The following is an 18,842-nucleotide window of genomic DNA, read 5'->3' on the forward strand; positions in this document are numbered from 1 at the left end:
AAATACATGAAACAAAAGCTGGGGGATTCCTTCAAAATTTCAAGGAACAGGTACTTTCCATCTTCTTATGAAGAATTCCTGGATAGGTAGACTAAAAATTGAAAATGTTACCATCTATTCCATTTGGCAAACATATGGAGACGCAAATATGTAAATATAAAAATTACATGATAAACTCAGAAATACCCCGATTCTGAGTTCTGTCAGTGTTTATGCAAGATGTCATTTTGCCTCTCTCTCTGAAATGAAAGGAAACTACCCTACTTTCCTCTTCGTTCCTCAAAATCCAGAGCATCCTTTTCAGTGATGTTTTGACCAGTTTCAATATTGGTCAGGTTATGTTCTGCAATCGCTTTCAAAATAAATTGAGTTATAATTTTATAGTAAACTTTCCTTATGTTTTATTTTAGAAACAGAATTACTACTCAGCATATTTTGCTAGAACAACTTGATGGAAATATATCAGTATAGCAAAATAAAATTGTGGAGACTATACAGCAATTTTGAAAAGCTTTATTATAAAATTATAGTGGGAAATCAGGATACAAATTAGTAACTATGTAAAATATCTCAGCGCACTGACATAAACTGAAGACAGTGTGGAAAAAAGATGCAGTTCACTGACACAGTGGAGATTTTCGAAGATATTATTGTGTATCTCCCACTTATTCCTGCTGTAATGCTGTGTGACCCAGAAAGCTCAGATAAGAACATAACAAATAATTAGCTTGAATTCGTGGCAGAATTAGGGCTTCTTGGAGCCCTAAATGAACCCTTCCCTTTCCTACCCCCACCGGTCTGAGCTTCCCATAAGATGTACTCTTATCTCTGCGTCTCTGTTGTGAGAAAGACAAACCAGTCCTGACACCCAGGAGATGGCCTGGCACTCACAGATAGACGCCATGTTCTCAGGATGAACACAACCACAGTACCACACAGGGCTGCTCTGTGACCATCATGGAGCAAGACAAAGAGAGACCACTCTGTAATCATGTCCGAACACTGTCCAAGCCACAAAAATGACCAAACTCCCCCTATGTTGGCTGATACGAATTAATGCTACTTCTCTGCCAATCACAGTCTTGCCTTAGTCTAGTCTTCCCTCCTAGATAAAATATTTTAAGATACTCCATCAAAATCATCCCTACTATGTGACAGTGTGAAATCCAGAGCACAGACCCATTTCCTTAAATCCTCACTAAATTCACCTCAGACAACAAGCCTTTTATAAATCCTGTCTAACACCTTCCTGCTAAGATGCCTCACAACTCCCGATGGTATGTATTCTCCCCACTGAGCCTGATAAACCACTCATTCAACAAGACATGTGCTGCTAGTGGGTTTTAGCTGCAGGGCACTAACAGGTGCAGTAAGTTATTTGGTAAAAGGATCTTGCTCTCCATCCTTAGCTGAAGAGGCTGTATCAAATCTGGTCTCCCAAGACAGACACTTGATGATTCTCTCACACACAACAAATGCTGAGCTTTGCACAATAGAAAAGGCAAATATGGTCTTCTTAGAAACTAGTTCCCTGCCTGATTTTCTTAGCCCATTTGATTACCAGGTAGAAAAATATTCAGAGCAACCACTTTTCCAAGAGCCCCTTTTATGTCCTTGTTCCTCAGGCTGTAGATGAAGGGGTTCAACATGGGGGTCACCACCGTGAACATCACAGCAGATGCTATATCTGCCTCAGCTGAGTGTGAGGCTAAAGGGTTGAAATACACAGCAATGATGGTGCCATAGAAGAGGGAAACCACGGCCAGGTGCGAGCCACAGGTGGAGAAGGCTTTCCATCTTCCCTTCGTGGACGGGACTCTCAGGACAGCGCAGGTAATATGGACATATGAAGCCAGGATGCAAATAAGTGGAGCGATCATGATCAACCCTGCTTCGATAAGAACCATCATCTCATTGAGATGGGTGTCAGAGCAGGACAGTTTCAGGAGGGGAGTCACATCACAGAAGAAGTGGGGGATGGCATTGTCTGCACAGAACGAGAGTCGAGCCATCAGCAGGGTATGCAGTAGGACATCCAGGTTGGCAATGACCCATGACCCAGCAACCAGCAGGGCACAGAGCTGGTGGGTCATCTTTGTCGAGTAGTGTAAGGGGTGGCCTATGGCAACAAAGCGGTCATAGGCCATCACAGCCAGGAGGAAATTGTCCATGTCCATGAACATGAACACAAAATACATCTGTGTGAGACACCCAGAGAAAGAGATGGTCTGAGTCCCAAGGATGTGGTTGGCCAGCATCTTGGGGACAGTGGTGGTGGAGAAGCAGATGTCCACAAAGGACAAGTGGCTGAGGAGGAAGTACATGGGGATGTGCAGGCGGGGGTCCACGCAGATGGCCAGGAGGATGAGCAGGTTTCCCAGGACCGTGGCCAGGTACATGCTCAGGAAGAGCGCAAAGAGGGCCTGCTGCTGCTGGGGCTGCCTGGAGAGCCCGAGGAGGAGGAACTCGGAGACACTCGACTGGTTCGCTCCTCTCATGGGGCTGGACTCAGATGCAGAGAAGAGAGGCAGAGCTCAGAAACCTAGAAGTTCTGGGTTTGGACACATCAATCTAAGCTCCATCCAGCCACATGGTCACGTTAACGAAACCTGCATTAGAATTGCTCAGTCGGGATCCACCCCTGGTCTCTACACCCTGAGCTTCCAACTCCCAGTACTAGATGATGCTAGTCCCATTGCACTAATCTTTAAAATTGTATCAAATATAAAAACAACAAACAGGCACAAACACAGCCCTTCTCTGCCATTATGTAATGTTTCTTCTAACATTGCCAGGCTTTCTGCCACTTCTTAGCAGCTCACAAAGATAAGTGAAACAGTTGATTATTACTGGGTTTATCTCAAGCTCCAGCTGATGGATTCAGGACTCTTTCTATTACTCCTTGGATCTGTTTTTGTTTTTTTTTTTTAAGTTTATTTATTTCAAGAGAGACAGAGAGAGCAAGTGGGAGAGGAGCAGAGAGAGAGAGAGGGAGTGAGAGAATCCCAAGTAGGCTCTGCATCGTCAGTGCAGGGCCCGATGCAGGGCTAGAACTCACAAAACGTGAGATCATGACCTGAGCCGAAACCAAGAATCAGATGCTTAACCTACTAAGTCACCCAGGCACCCCACTGGATCTGGAAGGTTTGATAAAGAAAGCTCTTCGCATTAGTGGAAAAAATACACACACACATACACACATATATATGTATATGTATATATAATCTGTTATAATCCTACCTGGAAGAAGTTTGTACTGTTGTTATCAAGGGTTCTTTACCTTTGAGGAACCAACCAATGCTCCTCTTTAATATAAGGATTGGAAAGTAGTGGAAATATTGGTAGATCCCGAGCAAGTGAGAAGTGGAGGTTCGCGGTCTGAGACCTCTGTGTAGAGAAGGATGTTGGGGAGGATCTAGAAACAGGTATTTACAGTGGCTTCCATGGCCATTGGGACCAGATTCCCTGAGAGCCTCGTTAGAGACAAGCAGAAATTAATTGTCCCACCTATTTCCTGGTCCCTGTGGACCCAACAGTGATGACAAAGTATAAGGATTTAACCCCTGGGTCGGAACTTGGAGACAAAACAATCTGGGCAGAGATAAGTCTCAGAGAAAATTCCCTGAGACCTCAAATTGCATCACCTTGCTTATCCGGGCTTATGTCTGTGGATGTGAAAATCTTATTGCTAAAAGATTTTTCTTATTTTCTTAGGTCAGAAACTAGGGTTATGGCAGTGTTACCTGAGTGAACCCCTTTTTTTCTTTCATATCTCGTCACTTACAGATAGGGATGCTGGGAAGGGGTTCAGGGTGGCATTACGGAGTTGTACTAAATCCTTTAAAGCATTTGGTGTAAAGGATAACCTGTTTGTAATTGGGGGGTGGGGTGGGTAACAGATCTATCAGAGATGCAATAGCACACCATGACTGAGAAACCCCAGGCTCCTGGAGTAGATTTTTTCACAATGTCTTCCCAGCTCACAACGGATCACCCTTTTCTGAAAATGGTCCCCTAATCCGAGCATCACAGGGGTGTGGAATCCAGCAGCCCAATTTACACTCCAACACCTCCTGTCCAGTGATGATTCGTGACTGGATTAGGGAACCTGGAACTGAGGCTGAGGACCTGTGGGTAATTCTCAGTTTTTCCTTCTTTTTCCTTTTCTCTTTTCTCTCCTTCCTTCCCTCTGTCCCTCCCTCCATCCCTTCCTCCTTTCTTCCCTTCCTTTACTTTTTCTCTCTGCCCCCTTTCCTTCTTCTTTCCTCCCCCCCCCCCTCTCTTTCTTTCTTTCAGAAGTAGCTAGGGGAGGGAGGACTTGGCCTAAATATGTAAATCTAGAAGCTTGCAACTCTTTCCTGACTGCCTCACAGATGCAGAAGCAAAGTCTATAGAGAAGGGCAAAGAATGCAAACACACAGAAAAGTAGAGATGAGCTGGAGAGATGGCTATCCAGCTCAGAGTTCAAGACCTTTTCTGATGATTGGCTACATCGTAGCCTCACTCACAGTTCTTAGTTGCGAATGACAAAAATCAAGTCTTACTGAGGTAATCAGAAAAGGATTTCTTGAATGGATACCCTTCAAAAACACTGAGCAGGTGGAGAACCAGGCCAGAAGGTCACACACCAACTATAATGGCCCAAATCACACCACAGAACTGGTTTGATTAGCACAGGTGTTTCTGCTGACGCCAAGCCGAAATGTTACAGTTCACAGCTCTGACACAACTATCACTGGACATGGGATGCCACCAGCAGCACTTGGGAATCCACTTCCGGCAACGACTGCCACTGCTGGAAAAGGTCCTCCTGGTCTCCCCTTCTTCCTGTCAGAGGCAGAGTCAGGTTACCTGATGGGTAGTCATATGGCCACATCTTAGCTGCAAGAGCAGCTGGGAAATAAATTATTCAGGGTGTCCTGTTACGTAGGAAGAAGCTGGCTTTTTCTCAACCAGAATTATGAAGTGAGAAATTACCTAAGCTTGAGAAACGTCACAGAAGTTGGGAAGCCAAAAAGCATGATAAATGCCCTCTAGAATCCACCCCTCCAGTTGCACACAACATTAACACATATCCCTCTTACCAATTTATGCTTCAATAGAAGAGAAACTATCTGGCCTAAACATAATGCAACTATACTGCTCACAGTATGGAAACAACTCAAGCCCATCAGTTACTGTATCCAGGCCCATAACGGGATCTCTGCTACTCCAATCATGTTCCCAGAGTGACATTCTATTACTTCTGAATCAAACTTGAAAGCTAACCAGTAATTACATATGCTACGTGTACGTAAAAGAGAGGAACGAAGGCAGAGAAAAGAAGAAGAAAGCTAGCTGGCAAAAATACATAGACGAAAACACAACATGGGAAGGAAGAAAATATGACTGGAAGTTGTAGTGTTCATTTCCACAGGTAGCCATGAATCCTTAGTTGATATTAGTAATTTTCCTTATCCACAATTTAATTCACGTTCCCTTTGTCTTTAGCCAGCATCTTGGCTGTTCAAGTTTCTAAAATCTGATATAGTAAAAAATTATAATAATAAATAATATTAAAAAATAAAAATAAATAAATATAAAATAAAATCTGATATAGTCACTCAAACTTTCATGTCAGAGAGAGTTGACCTCTTTACGACCTTGCCCACATAAGATTATCTTAGTCTTTCATTAGCTGCCATCACAGGTCACGGCAATTCCAGAATCCTCTCCAGGAGATCTTGCCATCCATATTCCTCTCTGCTAGCATCGTGTAGCAGCAAAACTATTTTCTAGTCATCGTCAAATTCGTAACAATATTAGAATCTCTTTTTTGGTGAGTTTATCCAGCAGCAAAATGAGTCCAAATTGGCCGGCAAGAAGTCTCTTCAGAGCCCAGTGTTGCTGGGATAAGAAGCAAAATTGTGCAAGGAGATCATCCGGTATTACAACCAGTGGTGCGAGTCTACTCCTCCTACCTCTTGTTTCCTTGCCCCATAAATTCCTGGTTGGCAGAAAGTCCAGCAGATATTGTCCACCGGTATGCAACTTACACTGTATACTGAAAAACAAAACATTTACCTTACACAATTCCTATAGGTCAGGAACCTGTTAATGGTTTAGATGAATGGTTGTTCTCGACCAGGACTTGTCATGAGACTGCAGTTAAGTTGTCCTTAGGGACTCAGTCATCTGAATGCTTGACTGTGGCTGCAGGATGGTCTTCCAAGGCGGTGCCCTCATGCTACTTTTGGCAGGAAACTCAGTCCCTCACATGAACTTCTCCATGGAGACAACTTCATATGTCCTTGCAACAGAGTTAATCGGTTTCCCACAGAACAAGAGATTCAAGAGAGCAACATGGAAATCACATTATCTTTTATGATGGAGCTCCTACCGTCACACGTCATCATTTCCACAACATTCTGCTGTTTGCACGGTGCTAAGGAGAGAATGGTTATGTCCCCAGCAAGTTCATATACTGAAATCCTAGCCCCAAGGTGATGGTAGGGTCCTTAGGAGGCAGGGCTTTTGGGAGGTGATCCAGTCATGAGGGCAGAACCCTCACTAAGAGTATTAGTGCCCTTATAAAAGTAGGTCCGAGAAAGCTCCCTTGTCCCTTCCACTGTGTGAGGTTACACTGAAAAGAAAAGCCATCTATAAACAGGAAGTGGGCTCTCACCACACCAATGCACAAGCACCTGGATCCTGGATTTCCCAGCCTCCAGAACTGTGAAAAAAAATCTGTTGTTTATAAACTACCCAGTCTAGGGTATTTTGTAATAGCAGCCAAAATGGGTTAAGACACAAAGTCAGGGGCACCTGGGCGGCTCAGTCGGTTGAGCATCCTTCTTTGCCTCAGGTCACGATCTCACGGTTCCTGAGTTTGAGCCCCACTTTGGGCTCACTGCCGTCAGCGCGGAACCGCCCGCTTCGGATTCTCTGTCTCCCTCCTTCTCTGCCCTTTCCCCGTTCCCACTAAAAAATACATAAACGTTAAAAAAAAAAAAAAAAGATACAAAGTCAGCCTAAGTCAATGTGGGAAGGGACTACACAAGACCAGGGTCACTGGGGGCCATCTTGGCAACTGGTGACCACATTCCTTTTATTATAAAGTGAATTCCTTGCCTAGAAACTATGTTTGTGGGACGCTAAGCAGATGGAATAGATTCATTCCTAATACACATCCTATCAGTCTTTAAACCTCAGGTTGACTAATGCCTCATTGTGTATATTAGTTTCCCTTTCCTGATTGCTTCTGTACACTCCCTGATACCTATGCTCACATAGGTTATCTACTTGTATCATATCACTTTCATTATACCACCTTAAGTGACAAGTGATACCTGGAATGCATAAAGATCCTAAGTCTGACGCACAAGACTCACACCTTAACCTCTCCTTTAGGTCTGCAGTATAGGCTACCGTCTCCAGAACCAAACGCATTCATCAACATTGCCTTCTACACCAGAAATCATGCGAAGCTTAAAGCAGCAATTCTCAAACAGTAACGTGCACAAAAATCACCTAGGCATGTCGTTAACGTGAAGATTCTGATTCAGGAAGTATGGGATGCAGCCTGAGATTATGCATTTCTAGCCATCACCCAGGCTATGCCTGGTCCTCGAAGAAAGAGCTGCCCTTACTCTGAGAAGGACCCGAGCCACCTGCACCCGTTCGTGCGCCGCTGGCTCCTCAGCCAACCTTGCCTTTTGAAAGGATATTCAAAATCGAAGTCAGACCTTGACCTCCCACAGTCCCAGCCTGTGGAAGTAGGAGATAGGAGTCGTGAACACCTGTAGCCCATCCCAACTGGGAAGGGCAGACGATCCCGCACAGCCCTAAAGGACTGGCGCAGGTGGGCTGAGGAAGGCTCATGGAACCCGCCAGTTGCCCAGGTTTGGTAGGCACCAACCCCAGAGTGCCTCTTCACGCCATTTCCGGGTAAAAGAGTCAGAGCCACTTACGGCAGCGCACAGCCCCCACTCCACGCTGGACTTGCCAGCCCGCTGCACTTCGGAGAAAGACTACGCCGCACCTCCCCTCGGAGACTGCACAGAGCGGAGGCTGCGCAGAGCGGAGGCTCCGCCCCTCCTGTCTAATTGGGCAAGAGCCCGGGGGGCGGGAGCGACGCATCCTCTGATCGCATCCATTTGAGAGCGTGTACAGCGCTTCCGGGAAGTGATACCGCCTGGTCCGCCTCTCCCGCGCTGCGCCTGCGCAGGGCCTAGGGAGGTGCTTTTGGCGCGCCTGAGTCTCCAGACACCCCGGATTGGGAGGCGGAAGTGCAAAATGTAAAGGGACCCAAAAAGTTTAGTAATCAAAGTAAATAATTCACCAATGCAGTGTTTTTTTTTTTTTCCAAGCAAAGTTAATCGTTTAGCAAAGTATCAGAATTTTAAAGATACGATCAGTAAGCTGGCAGTTAATCTAATTTAAGACCTTCACTTAGTCAAGAGAAATTATCAAATAGGGCATTTCTCTCAGTTGAAACAGAGATAGGCAAAGGTTTTGAAAGCTTTACTGGTGAGTTTACCTCTACTTAGTGTCAAAGATGAACACAGCCAGGCATTAAAGCTGTGAAAAACGATTTTATTCAGTAAATACTGACGGTAGGAGAAGGAGCTGAGCTCCATTTCATTCTCTACAGAGGTGATTGGACATTTTAAAGGGAGAATGGGGAAGTAGGGAGAGGGAATGGCGGGAGCTTGAGCAGTCAAGGAAATGAAAAATTACAAAAAGCTGGGTAACGGGGTTGGTCCTTGTGAAATCCAAGCAGCTATCTTCAGGTGTTTCTTGAACTAGTTCATTCTTATGGCAGCCTTGATTTTTCCGAGGCAGGCAGTAAGGGTACCTAGGGTGATACTAGGAATGTGCCCTCGAGATGTTAGATGCTGTGTTAGTGTTTGTTCAAGTCTTCTAGGTCAAAGTTGAGCACAGTCGAGGAGAGGGAGAAGTCTGACTAGAGTTTGGTCAAGGAGGGACTCTGTCCTTAGAAAAGTAAAATTGTAAAAGATACTGGTTTGGGTGTAATAAAATATTGTGGTTAAAATAATGTGAGTTTAGGGGCACCTGGCTGGCTCAGTTAGTAGTAAAAAAAATTTTTTTAATGTCTATTTATTTTTGAGAGAGAGAGAGAGCTAGCGGGGAAAGGGAAGAGAGAGAGGGAGACAGAATCCAAAGAAGTCTCCAGGCTCTGAGCTGTGCTCTGAGCTGTCAGCAGAGCTCAGAGCCTGAAGTGGGGCTCGAACTCACAAACTGTGAGATCATGACCTGTGCCAAAGTCACACTCTTAACTGACTGAGCCACCCAGGTGTCCCAGCATGGAGCCCACTTCACATCCTATGTCTCCCTCTCTCTCTCCCCGCCCCTTCCCCACTTGTGTGCATGTGTGCACACACTCTCTCTCTCTCTCTCAAAATAAATATTTAAAAAATTAATATACCTACTTTTAACTTTTTCAATATTTTTTCAACCACTTTAAATGTAAACAATTAACCATTAACACCTTTAAACCATTAACCATCGAAATACATTAAAACATGCATATCAGGCTTCATTAAGGTCTGATGTGATGTGGCAGAGAGCTGAGCCAAGCCCATCAACTCCTTTAGAAAACTTGTTCATCATCCTCTACAGTAACCTCCCCATAGTAATTCATTCATGTAATCATTTATTTGGGTAAATAATTACTGAGCAACTCCTACATTGCAGATACCTTTGAAAAACCTGGTCCCTGCACTCACAGACTACAGCCTAATTAGGGCAGGGAGAATAGGAAGAAAAACACAAAGTAATTCCCTGAGGGTACTGACTTTTGCTACTCATTATTCATGAAACATGCACTTTATATGTACCAGACCCAGGACCTAACACTGTGTATAAATGTGAATAATGAACCATTTCTTAATTCAAGGACCATATATATTCATGGTGAAAGATCCCAGAAGAATGCAGACACCTGCAGTAGAAGGTTGTACAGGTCCTATAGGAAGGATAAGGCACGCAGTTCGATTGTGGTGTATTGGTTTTCTAGGCCTGCCATAGCAGAGTACCATAAATTAGTACAGAAATTTATTCTCTCACAGTTCTGGAGGCTAGATGTCCAAAATTAAAGTGTTGGCAGGGCTGGTTCATTCTGGAGACTCTGAGAGAGAACATATTCCATGCACCTTTTCAAGCTTCAGTGGCTGCCATCAACCCTTAGTGTCCCATCACTTAGGATTGCCTGGTGTCAACAATCCTTAGTGATGCTTGTAGATGTACCACTCCAATGATTGCCAGTCTTCACATGGCAAAGGGTGAAGACTTTTCCCATCCCCGAGGGTCTTTGTGTCTAAGTGTCTTCACATGTGTTCTCTCTGTGGGTGGCTATGTCCAAATTTCTCTCTTCTTAGGAAGACACCAAGTCATTGCCGCATGGCCTACGCCAATTCTGTCCGACCAAATCTTAACTTGATTACATCTGTCAATACCCTACTTCCAAATAAGGTCATATTCATAGGTACTGGGAGTTAGGACCTGAATATCTCTTTTGCCGACTGTGGGACACTATGGTAGGGAATCACATTGAGGAATGATAGGGAGGTAGAATGCAGAGGACTTAGTGACTGATTGGACCTGTGGGATTATGGGAAGCATAGGAGGGTTGCAACATTAATTGGGAACCATTCAGTGAGATAGGCAGTGCAGGCAGGAGAGAAATCTGTCTGTGCTTGGTGGGATGGATCATGGTGTGAAAACCACAGGTGCCCCATGGTGGCAGTGGAAACTTGATGGGTTCCACTTAGGAAATGTGGGATGTGAAGACATCCAGGTTGGACACTGGATACACAGGTCAAGGGGAGGTCAGACCGATATGGGTTCGGAAGTCACCAGAACATAGAGGTGGTTAGACACACAGTAGATGTAATTTCCCAGGGACAGAGTATAGAGTGAAAAGAAATCCAAGTATAAAACCCAAGAGGAAAACAAATGCTTATGAGATGGTAGAAAAGGAGGAGGTGGCAAAGCAAAGGGGGCAAAAAGACACAGTCGAAAACCAGCGTTTTAAGGAGCTAATGGAGTAGTGAGTTTTAAAAAGAAACAAATGCTAAACAAGGCCACATGCACAGAAAAATCAAGCAAAATGACTCAATAGCAACAGTGTATTTTGTAAAATTATATCTTCAAATTAAAAAGTACTAAATGTTTCAATAAATGGTTACTAATGTGGCAAATGGACTAGACCCTAGTGCTTAACCTTTTGTTACACAACATGGTAGATGTGTTCTTTTCCTTTGTTGTCATTCTGCTACGATTATTAAAAGATGTCTCAGGTTGGGTTCTCAGAAGGCACATGCCTTTTGTTGACCTATTCAGTGTTAAAGGTTTGCTTGTGTAATATGTGTCAGGAGCCAAGATTTTTATGGTGTCCAAGGTGAATAGTTTCTGTACGTGATCCCTGAACATCCACAATTTTTAGAGGGCCCTAAGGGCAAAGAGGAAGGAGAGGAAGCAGCAATAAACAGACGACACAGAATCACGTACATAATAAGTCAAAGAGGAGTTTCCTGTGGGAACTCAGGAGAGAGAATGAGAATCTGAGCCTAGAGGAATCATCAAAGGCTTCCTAGGGGAAATAGCGACTTGGGTCTTGAAGGTTCAGGGAAGGTTTGGCCCTCGGATAGAAGGACTAGGCGCCCTGAACAGATGACATAGCAAATGTTAATCTGTTTCTCCAAAATCAAAGGAACATCTTATGCTAAATATACTCCCATAAGGCAAGGCAATCAAATTGGATGATGAGACACTGACACAGATTCCCCCCCCCCCCCGCCAAATTAATATGTTGAAACCTAACCCCCCAATGTGTAGTATTTGGAGGTGGGACCTTTGGGAGCTGACTAGGTCATGAGCTGCAGAGCCTTCATGAGGGGATGAGTGCCTTCATAAAACAGACCCCAGAAAGCTCCCTCACCCCTTCCACCACATGAGGACACAGAAAGAAAAACCAGGAAGCCGGCTTTCATCAGACACGAAATCTGCTGACACCTCGATCTTTGAGAAATAAAAGTTTGTCGTTTAAGCTACCCCAGTGTATGGTATTTTTGTTAGAGCAGACTAAACAGACTAGTGAGAGCACTAAAAATTATGAAGTGTTCTTTGGATTCTATGTGACGCTAAGAAATGTACCTTGAGCCAAAGGACAGGCTGTCTCAGCACAGGAACACTTGAGCCCAGAGAGAACCTCAGGGAGTGGTTTTCACCTCTATTGTTATTACCCTCAGTAGACATCAGATTTCCTTTTGGGGTTTCTAGGCTCACTCTTTTTTTAAAATGTTTATTTCTATTTTTGAGACAGAGAGAGAGAGAGGAAGCACAAGCAGGGGGAGGGGCAGACAGAGAGGGGCATACAGAATCCCAAGCAGACTTCAGGCTCTGAGCCATCAGCAGAGAACCCAACAATGGGGCTCCAACCCATGAACTGTGGAGATCATGACCCCAGCTGAAGTCGGATGCTGAACCGACTGAGACGCGCCAAGGCTCACTCTTGATAATGAGCAATCATACAGTAACTCCAAAGCAGCATGATGGTCAACTCAGAAAATTACACTAGAAACTCCTGCAGACATTAAAAGGGGAAAAAATACCAATGCCTCGATCCCACTCCAGAAAATAAGATTTAATTGGTCAAAGTTGGGTCCAACATCTGTATATATGCTGTCAAAGCTCCCCAAGTGATACTATCATGTATCCAAGATTGAAAAAACACTGCCTTATTCTGAGACCATTTCCAAAAAAGGAAGTGGGGAAAAAATTATTACATGCAACTTTTTAGCGTGATCACCCAGAAAGGAAAAACTTGTCCTTAGGCAAAGCAATATGAAATACAATAATTAGAAACAAATAAAATTACCTATTTAAAGGAACAGGGTTGTACTTAAGTCTGAGTTCATTCATAACTGTGTACTGAGAGTATTCTAAGTTCCTTGCAAACACTTTGATTACTACATTCAGTGAATTGGCAAAGATTAAAATGCTGGGAATGATAGGTCCATTCTACTGTCATCACTAAGACCATGTCTTCCTGTCCACCATTTTTCGTAGGGCCCCCTTCAAGTCCCTGTTCCTCAGGCTGTAGATGAAGGGGTTCAGCATGGGGGTCACCACGGTATACATCACAGTAGCTGCTGTGTCCTTCTCAGAAGAGTGTGAGGACAAAGGGTTGAAATACACAGCAATGATGGTGCCATAGAAGAGGGAAACCACGGCCAGGTGCGAGCCACAGGTGGAGAAGGCTTTCCATCTTCCCTTCGTGGACGGGACTCTCAGGACAGCGCAGGTAATATGGACATACGAAGCCAGGATGCAAATAAATGGAGAGATCATGATCAGAGAACCCTCAGTCAGAATCATCACCTCATTGAGGTGGGTGTCAGAGCAGGACAGTTTCAGGAGGGGAGTCACATCACAGAAGAAGTGGGGGATGGCATTGTCTGCACAGAACGAGAGTCGAGCCATTAACAGGGTATGCAGTAGAGCATTCAGGCTGGCAATGACCCATGACCCAGCAACCAGCAGGGCACAGAGCCGGTGGGTCATCTTTGTCGAGTAGTGTAAGGGGTGGCATATGGCAACAAAGCGGTCATAGGCCATCACAGCCAGGAGGAAATTGTCCATGTCGGCAAGCTCAAAGAGAAAATACATCTGTGTGAGACACCCAGAGAAGGAGATGGCCTGAGTCCCAAGGATGTGGTTGGCCAGCATCTTGGGGACGGTGGTGGTGGAGAAGCAGATGTCCACAAAGGACAGGTGGCTGAGGAGGAAGTACATGGGGATGTGCAGGCGGGGGTCCATGCAGATGGCCAGGAGGATGAGCAGGTTTCCCAGGACCGTGGCCAGGTACATGCTCAGGAAGAGCGCAAAGAGGGCCTGCTGCTGCTGGGGCTGCCTGGAGAGCCCGAGGAGGAGGAACTCGGAGACACTCGACTGGTTCGCTCCTCTCATGAGGCTGGACTCAGATAAATAGACAGCAGTGAAATCAGATACCTATACAGGGATCGTTAACAAATCAGACTCCAGGCACGATCACATTTGCAAATCAGTTCATAGAATCGCTAAGAGGATGTGCCCGTCCAACCCACACTCCCAACTTCCGAACAGAGTTCTGATGTTTTTCCTACTGGATTCACTAATCCTTACTTTGTATTGAGAAACACACAGTAGGGGTGCCTGGGTGGCTCAGTCAGTTAAGCGTCCCACTCTGGGTCAGGTCATGATCTCACAGCTCCTGAGTTTGAGTCCTGACTTAAGACTCTGTGCTGAGAGCTCAGAACCTGGAGCCTGCTGTGGATTCTGTGTCTCCCTCTCTGTCTGTCCCTGTCTTGGGCATTCTCTCTGTCTCTCTTTTTCTCTCTCTCTCTCAAAAATAAATAAACAGAAACAGAAACATTAACTGTTAAAAAGAGACAGATATCCACACACCTGACTCTATGTGTCTCTGCTTACATTTCCTAGTTCTCCCCCTGACCCACTCAACTCCTATATAGTTCATAAAGAGATGAGAGAAAAAAACTGATTATTACTGGGTTCTTCCTAAGTAACATATGATGCCACTCCTGGCATTAACTTCCTCTATTTGGAAGATAGAGCAGAGGAAGTTTCTAAAAAAAAAAAAAAAAAAAAAAAAAAAAAAAAAAAAAGTCTATCTTGATAGAAACCAATGTCTCTATTGCTGTCATCTTACCTGAGGGAGTTTGGGGCTATTGCTGCCATGTGTTATTCACCTCTGCATAACTGGTCAACACCTCTCTTCATTGTAGGGATTGGAATGTCTTGCAAACAGGTAGGTACTGAGTGACTGAAGAGCAGGGGGTTCATGGTCTTAGTCCTCTGTTGGGGAAAGATGTTTGGGGCAATCACAGAGCAAGCATTTACAGGAGCTTCACATCCACTGGGACCAGATTCCCTGAGAGCCTCATTAGAGAGGAGAAAAGAATGATGGTCTTGCCAACTTTTGGCCCTTTGGACGAAACAGTAATGACAAAGAATACTATCTCAGGTTTTATTGGTAACCCTCGAGACAGAACATGGAAGATACTAGAAATGAAGCCAGCTTGTTGGAGACAAGTCCCAGACAAAATTCTCCTGGACCTGAGTGATCTGGGCCTGTGCACATATATGTGTGAAAATTCAGTTATTAAATCCCTGTCCTTCTTACTTCCTCTTTTAAGACCCTGGACTATTCTTTTGTTTCCATATAACTCTGGTTTTCTTAGGCCTACTTATCTTCAGAGAAGATGAGTGATGCCTGATCTTCTCCATTTTGCAGATGGGAATGTTGAGAGCACATTCCAGAGCTGAGCATAATCCATCATGGCATCATGGATAAAGGATAGCCTGATTCTAAGGGATGTTGTCTCCAGGAGAACTCAGCATGCTGTCATTTGCAAACTCCAGGCCTCAGGGGCAGATACCTTTGGGATTTCAATCCAACTTACATTGTTTTACCTTTTTCCTGAACAGAAGCCCCTAATGCAAATAGTAGTAACTGTGGGGCCCCAGACGCCATTTTTGTTCCATATGCCCTTTCCTTCACCATAGCTGATTGGACCAGGGTATTTGGAACTAGGATTGAAGGAGAGCCAGTCCATCTCATTATGTGGCTTGGCTGGAATGTATAGATCCAACCATCTTCTGCCTGCCCACTGCCATCTGATGGACTGAGAAGCAGAGAAGGGTTGAAGAAATAAATATAGAGAAAGAAGATATTCATTGGAGAAAATCTTCATGGTGTTCCAATTCTGGGATCGAGCGTTTTCCTGACCATTGGTTACATTCCAGCATGTTTCACTCTGGGTTCTTGCTTGCAAACAAGAAACAGCAATAGTGGTTAATTTTAGCAGAAAACGAATATTGATTCCATCAGTGAATGAGTGGATAATCAACTCATACTCTATATGACCTGAGCTGAAATCAAGATTTGGCTGCTTAACTAACTGAGCCACCCAGGCACCCCTAAGTGATATTTTCAAAGTATATAATATGCAATACAGCCTTGTGGTTGAGCACATGTGCTCTGGTCAGCCAACATGGCTCAGCCCTCCTTATTGTTGTCAGAGCATCATCATAATTAAAATGATAAATAAAGAAGTAGGAAACAAAAATATTCAGAATTCAGGTTTTTCTGATACTTTTTCTTTCTTCTTGATCATCTTCTGCATTTTCCAAAAACTTTTTTCAATAAGCAGTGTCAAGAACTATAAAGGGTCTGAGACTTTACCCTGCTTACAAGTTAACAAGCTAGTCTGCAAATTTCACGGAGAGTGGCAGAAGACACAAAACTCTTGGGTCCGAGACAAAGGACTTTATTACTCACACGAATAATAGGACCCAGCGTATCAGCATTTATACCAGTTCCCTAAGCCCCAGTTCCCACTGAATGACATGAATAAGGCCAGGCAGCACCTGTGTACACAGTGGGCGATTTAGAGGAGAGGACGCCCAACCTTAAAAAATCAAACCTTTGTAATTGGCAATAAGCCTTCCTGATGTTTCCCCAGAAGAAAACATTATATTTATTAGAGTGGACAGTGAAAAACCCTCCCTTTGCTCTGGAAAGGCACCATTTTCATCTTCCAAGGCCATTCACTATAGAAACATTCTTGAAGAGATTATATAGAACAGAAGCACTCACTGTCACTGCTCACAAAATGTACACAAAAACAAGAGACCCATGGAATATTGTCTCCCATCAAACATGTATTAATTTTATACTCATAAAGTTTTATTTGTTTTTTAACAGTGAATAGGAGACGGAGGCTTTCGTAGTTGAGTAATTTCAGGTGAAGTATTGTATTCCAATTTTTTCTCATGTACTAGAAGAAAAAATAAATAAAAAGAACAACCTGACAAGCAGGGAAAGAATCCTTCATCCGAGTCAACTATTTCAGAAAGTCCAAGAGAACGAGCCAACACAGTCCAAGAAAAAGTAGAGATAGGGATTTCATATTAACCTAAAGGAGTATTTGATTAATATTAAAAGGATTAAAGAGAACAAAGATCTTTCTATTACAAAAAGATACAATCCATAATAAAGGTACAACCTTCATGAACCTCTATGGCCTCCAAAACTTTACATCAAATAAGAAAAGTAAAAGTTATTAATAGATAGAAAAATAGTTGAAATGTTCATTATAAAGCCTTACAGATCAAGCAATAAAGACACTAAGTAACAGAATATTATCATCTTCATATACACATATTTGAATTCTATCTTACAGATATAGCTATATCTTAGAAACAAACCAGATTGAAGTCCATGTCATATAAAAAGACAGATCCCCCAAGGATTCAGAGAGGGTGTCAAAGGTAGAAGGGTAAAGATGAGCTGGTGTTCTTGGTTGACACAGTGGAGCGGGAAGCCCCTGTGGGTGTAGCCACCATGGCCCAGAGTCAGACTTCAGTGGAGAATAAAGTAAATTTGTGCTCGGATAGCTGCAACCTGAGGCCATAGGAGGGTGCAAGAGTTGCCCCCAAAGGGATGTGAGCCACAATCACCAATGCTGCAGCAAAAAGGTCTACAGCAGACCACACAAGACTGAGATCCAGGAGCTGCACTGTTTGCTAGTCATTCACACAATCATGCCAATGGACGGGTCCAACTTCCGGTTCTCTCTCTTCACCTGGGTGGGGAAAGGAGGACTGGCTGATCCCTCTGAATGAGCTTCTGGGTGCTTTGACACCAAGAAGGAAGGACTGGATACCCCTGATAATAAGTGACAGGTAAGGTGGGGCAGAAATAATGAAGACATAAAGAAGTGATGACCTTAATTTCTATTGCAAGCTGAAGAAATTGGTCAGGGAGGCTACATGTGGGATTAAGGGACACAAACAGGGAATTATGCACCAGGAAGTATGTGGCAGCATTTCTTATAGTCCCGAAACACTCGAAATTGTTCAGAGTCAGGGAATGCATTCGTGAATGGATCAAATATTATGTGGCCAATAAAATCACATTTCTAAGACTTCTACGACTTCTACTGACATGGTAAGAAGGAAGTGGAAAATTGGAACACAAAATTATATGGAAAGATTTCAGCCAACTTTTCTAAAATTATATCCACAGGTATATAACAGCAGCCATCTTGGAGCAGCAAGACTGCAGGTTATTTTTGCTTTATTCTTTATGATTTCTGGTGCTCCATATTGTGCAGGTATTACCTACACAGGTATGTTAGGTATTACCTAACATTGGTTTAAAATGAAGCAATTTTTAAAACTCCTACTCAAGAAATAATGTCCAAATTAAAAGCTAAGGCAGTGTGCATTCACCCTTTTATTTTTTTCCTTTCATCTAGGCTTTGGTCTGGAAGCAGTACCAGGCACTGGGGTACAAGGCAAGTACTATGTGAATTGGGGTATGGAAGAGTTCATAATCTGTGGAAAGCACTTGTTGGAGTGGAAGAATAAACCAAAGGAGAAAAGAGAGAGCTCAATAATCAGAAGAGAGAATCAGGAGCCATCATGGATGACAAGGTGACATTTGACTTGCTTCTTGAAAGTGCAGGAGGGTGTTGATAGGGGGTGTGTGTTCCTTCATGCCACAGAGAAGAAAGTAGGGGGAATTGGTCCAGGCAGAGGGAACAGGAAGTGTTGATTTGCTCCCCTGGAATCAAAGACTGCCCTACTGACCCCACGCTCATGGTATGAAAGCCAACCAGGATCCTCACCATCGAAATGTTTCCCCATTTTGTGCTGCTTTGTCTCTTGAAACTCTGGGCCACATGCCCACCTGGGCCTCTGAGCCTCACCTGAAATTTTATTACCCACTTTAGTCCTCATATTTTACTCTATTCTTTTGTCTGAGTCTCAAATCT

The 18,842-nt window shown here is 43.8% G+C and overlaps 2 protein-coding genes across 2 annotated transcripts; both read right to left on the bottom strand.

Annotated features, from left to right (window-relative positions):
* Positions 1-497: 497 nt before the first annotated feature.
* LOC101097200 (olfactory receptor 1F1-like) lies at positions 498-7,943 on the bottom strand. The gene has a single exon (XM_023246286.2). The coding sequence runs from the start codon at positions 2,496-2,498 to the stop codon at positions 1,545-1,547; it is 954 nt and encodes a 317-aa protein (XP_023102054.2). The 5' UTR covers positions 2,499-7,943; the 3' UTR covers positions 498-1,544.
* Positions 7,944-12,639: 4,696 nt separating this feature from the next.
* On the bottom strand, positions 12,640-14,248 carry LOC102899898 (olfactory receptor 1F1-like). Its single transcript, XM_023246287.2, has one exon. It carries the CDS (start codon positions 13,969-13,971, stop codon positions 13,036-13,038), a length of 936 nt encoding a protein of 311 aa, XP_023102055.2. The 5' UTR covers positions 13,972-14,248; the 3' UTR covers positions 12,640-13,035.
* Between the last annotated feature and the right edge of the window lie 4,594 nt (positions 14,249-18,842).

This window comes from Felis catus, chromosome E3 (assembly GCF_018350175.1).
Source record: "Felis catus isolate Fca126 chromosome E3, F.catus_Fca126_mat1.0, whole genome shotgun sequence".
NCBI classification, from domain to species: Eukaryota; Metazoa; Chordata; class Mammalia; order Carnivora; family Felidae; genus Felis; species Felis catus.

Bases quoted from the DNA above. Each gene is read 5' to 3' on its own strand.
- LOC101097200 (XM_023246286.2), bottom strand. From the start codon at position 2,498: ATGAGAGGAGCGAACCAGTCGAGTGTCTCCGAGTTCCTCCTCCTCGGG.
- LOC102899898 (XM_023246287.2), bottom strand. From the start codon at position 13,971: ATGAGAGGAGCGAACCAGTCGAGTGTCTCCGAGTTCCTCCTCCTCGGG.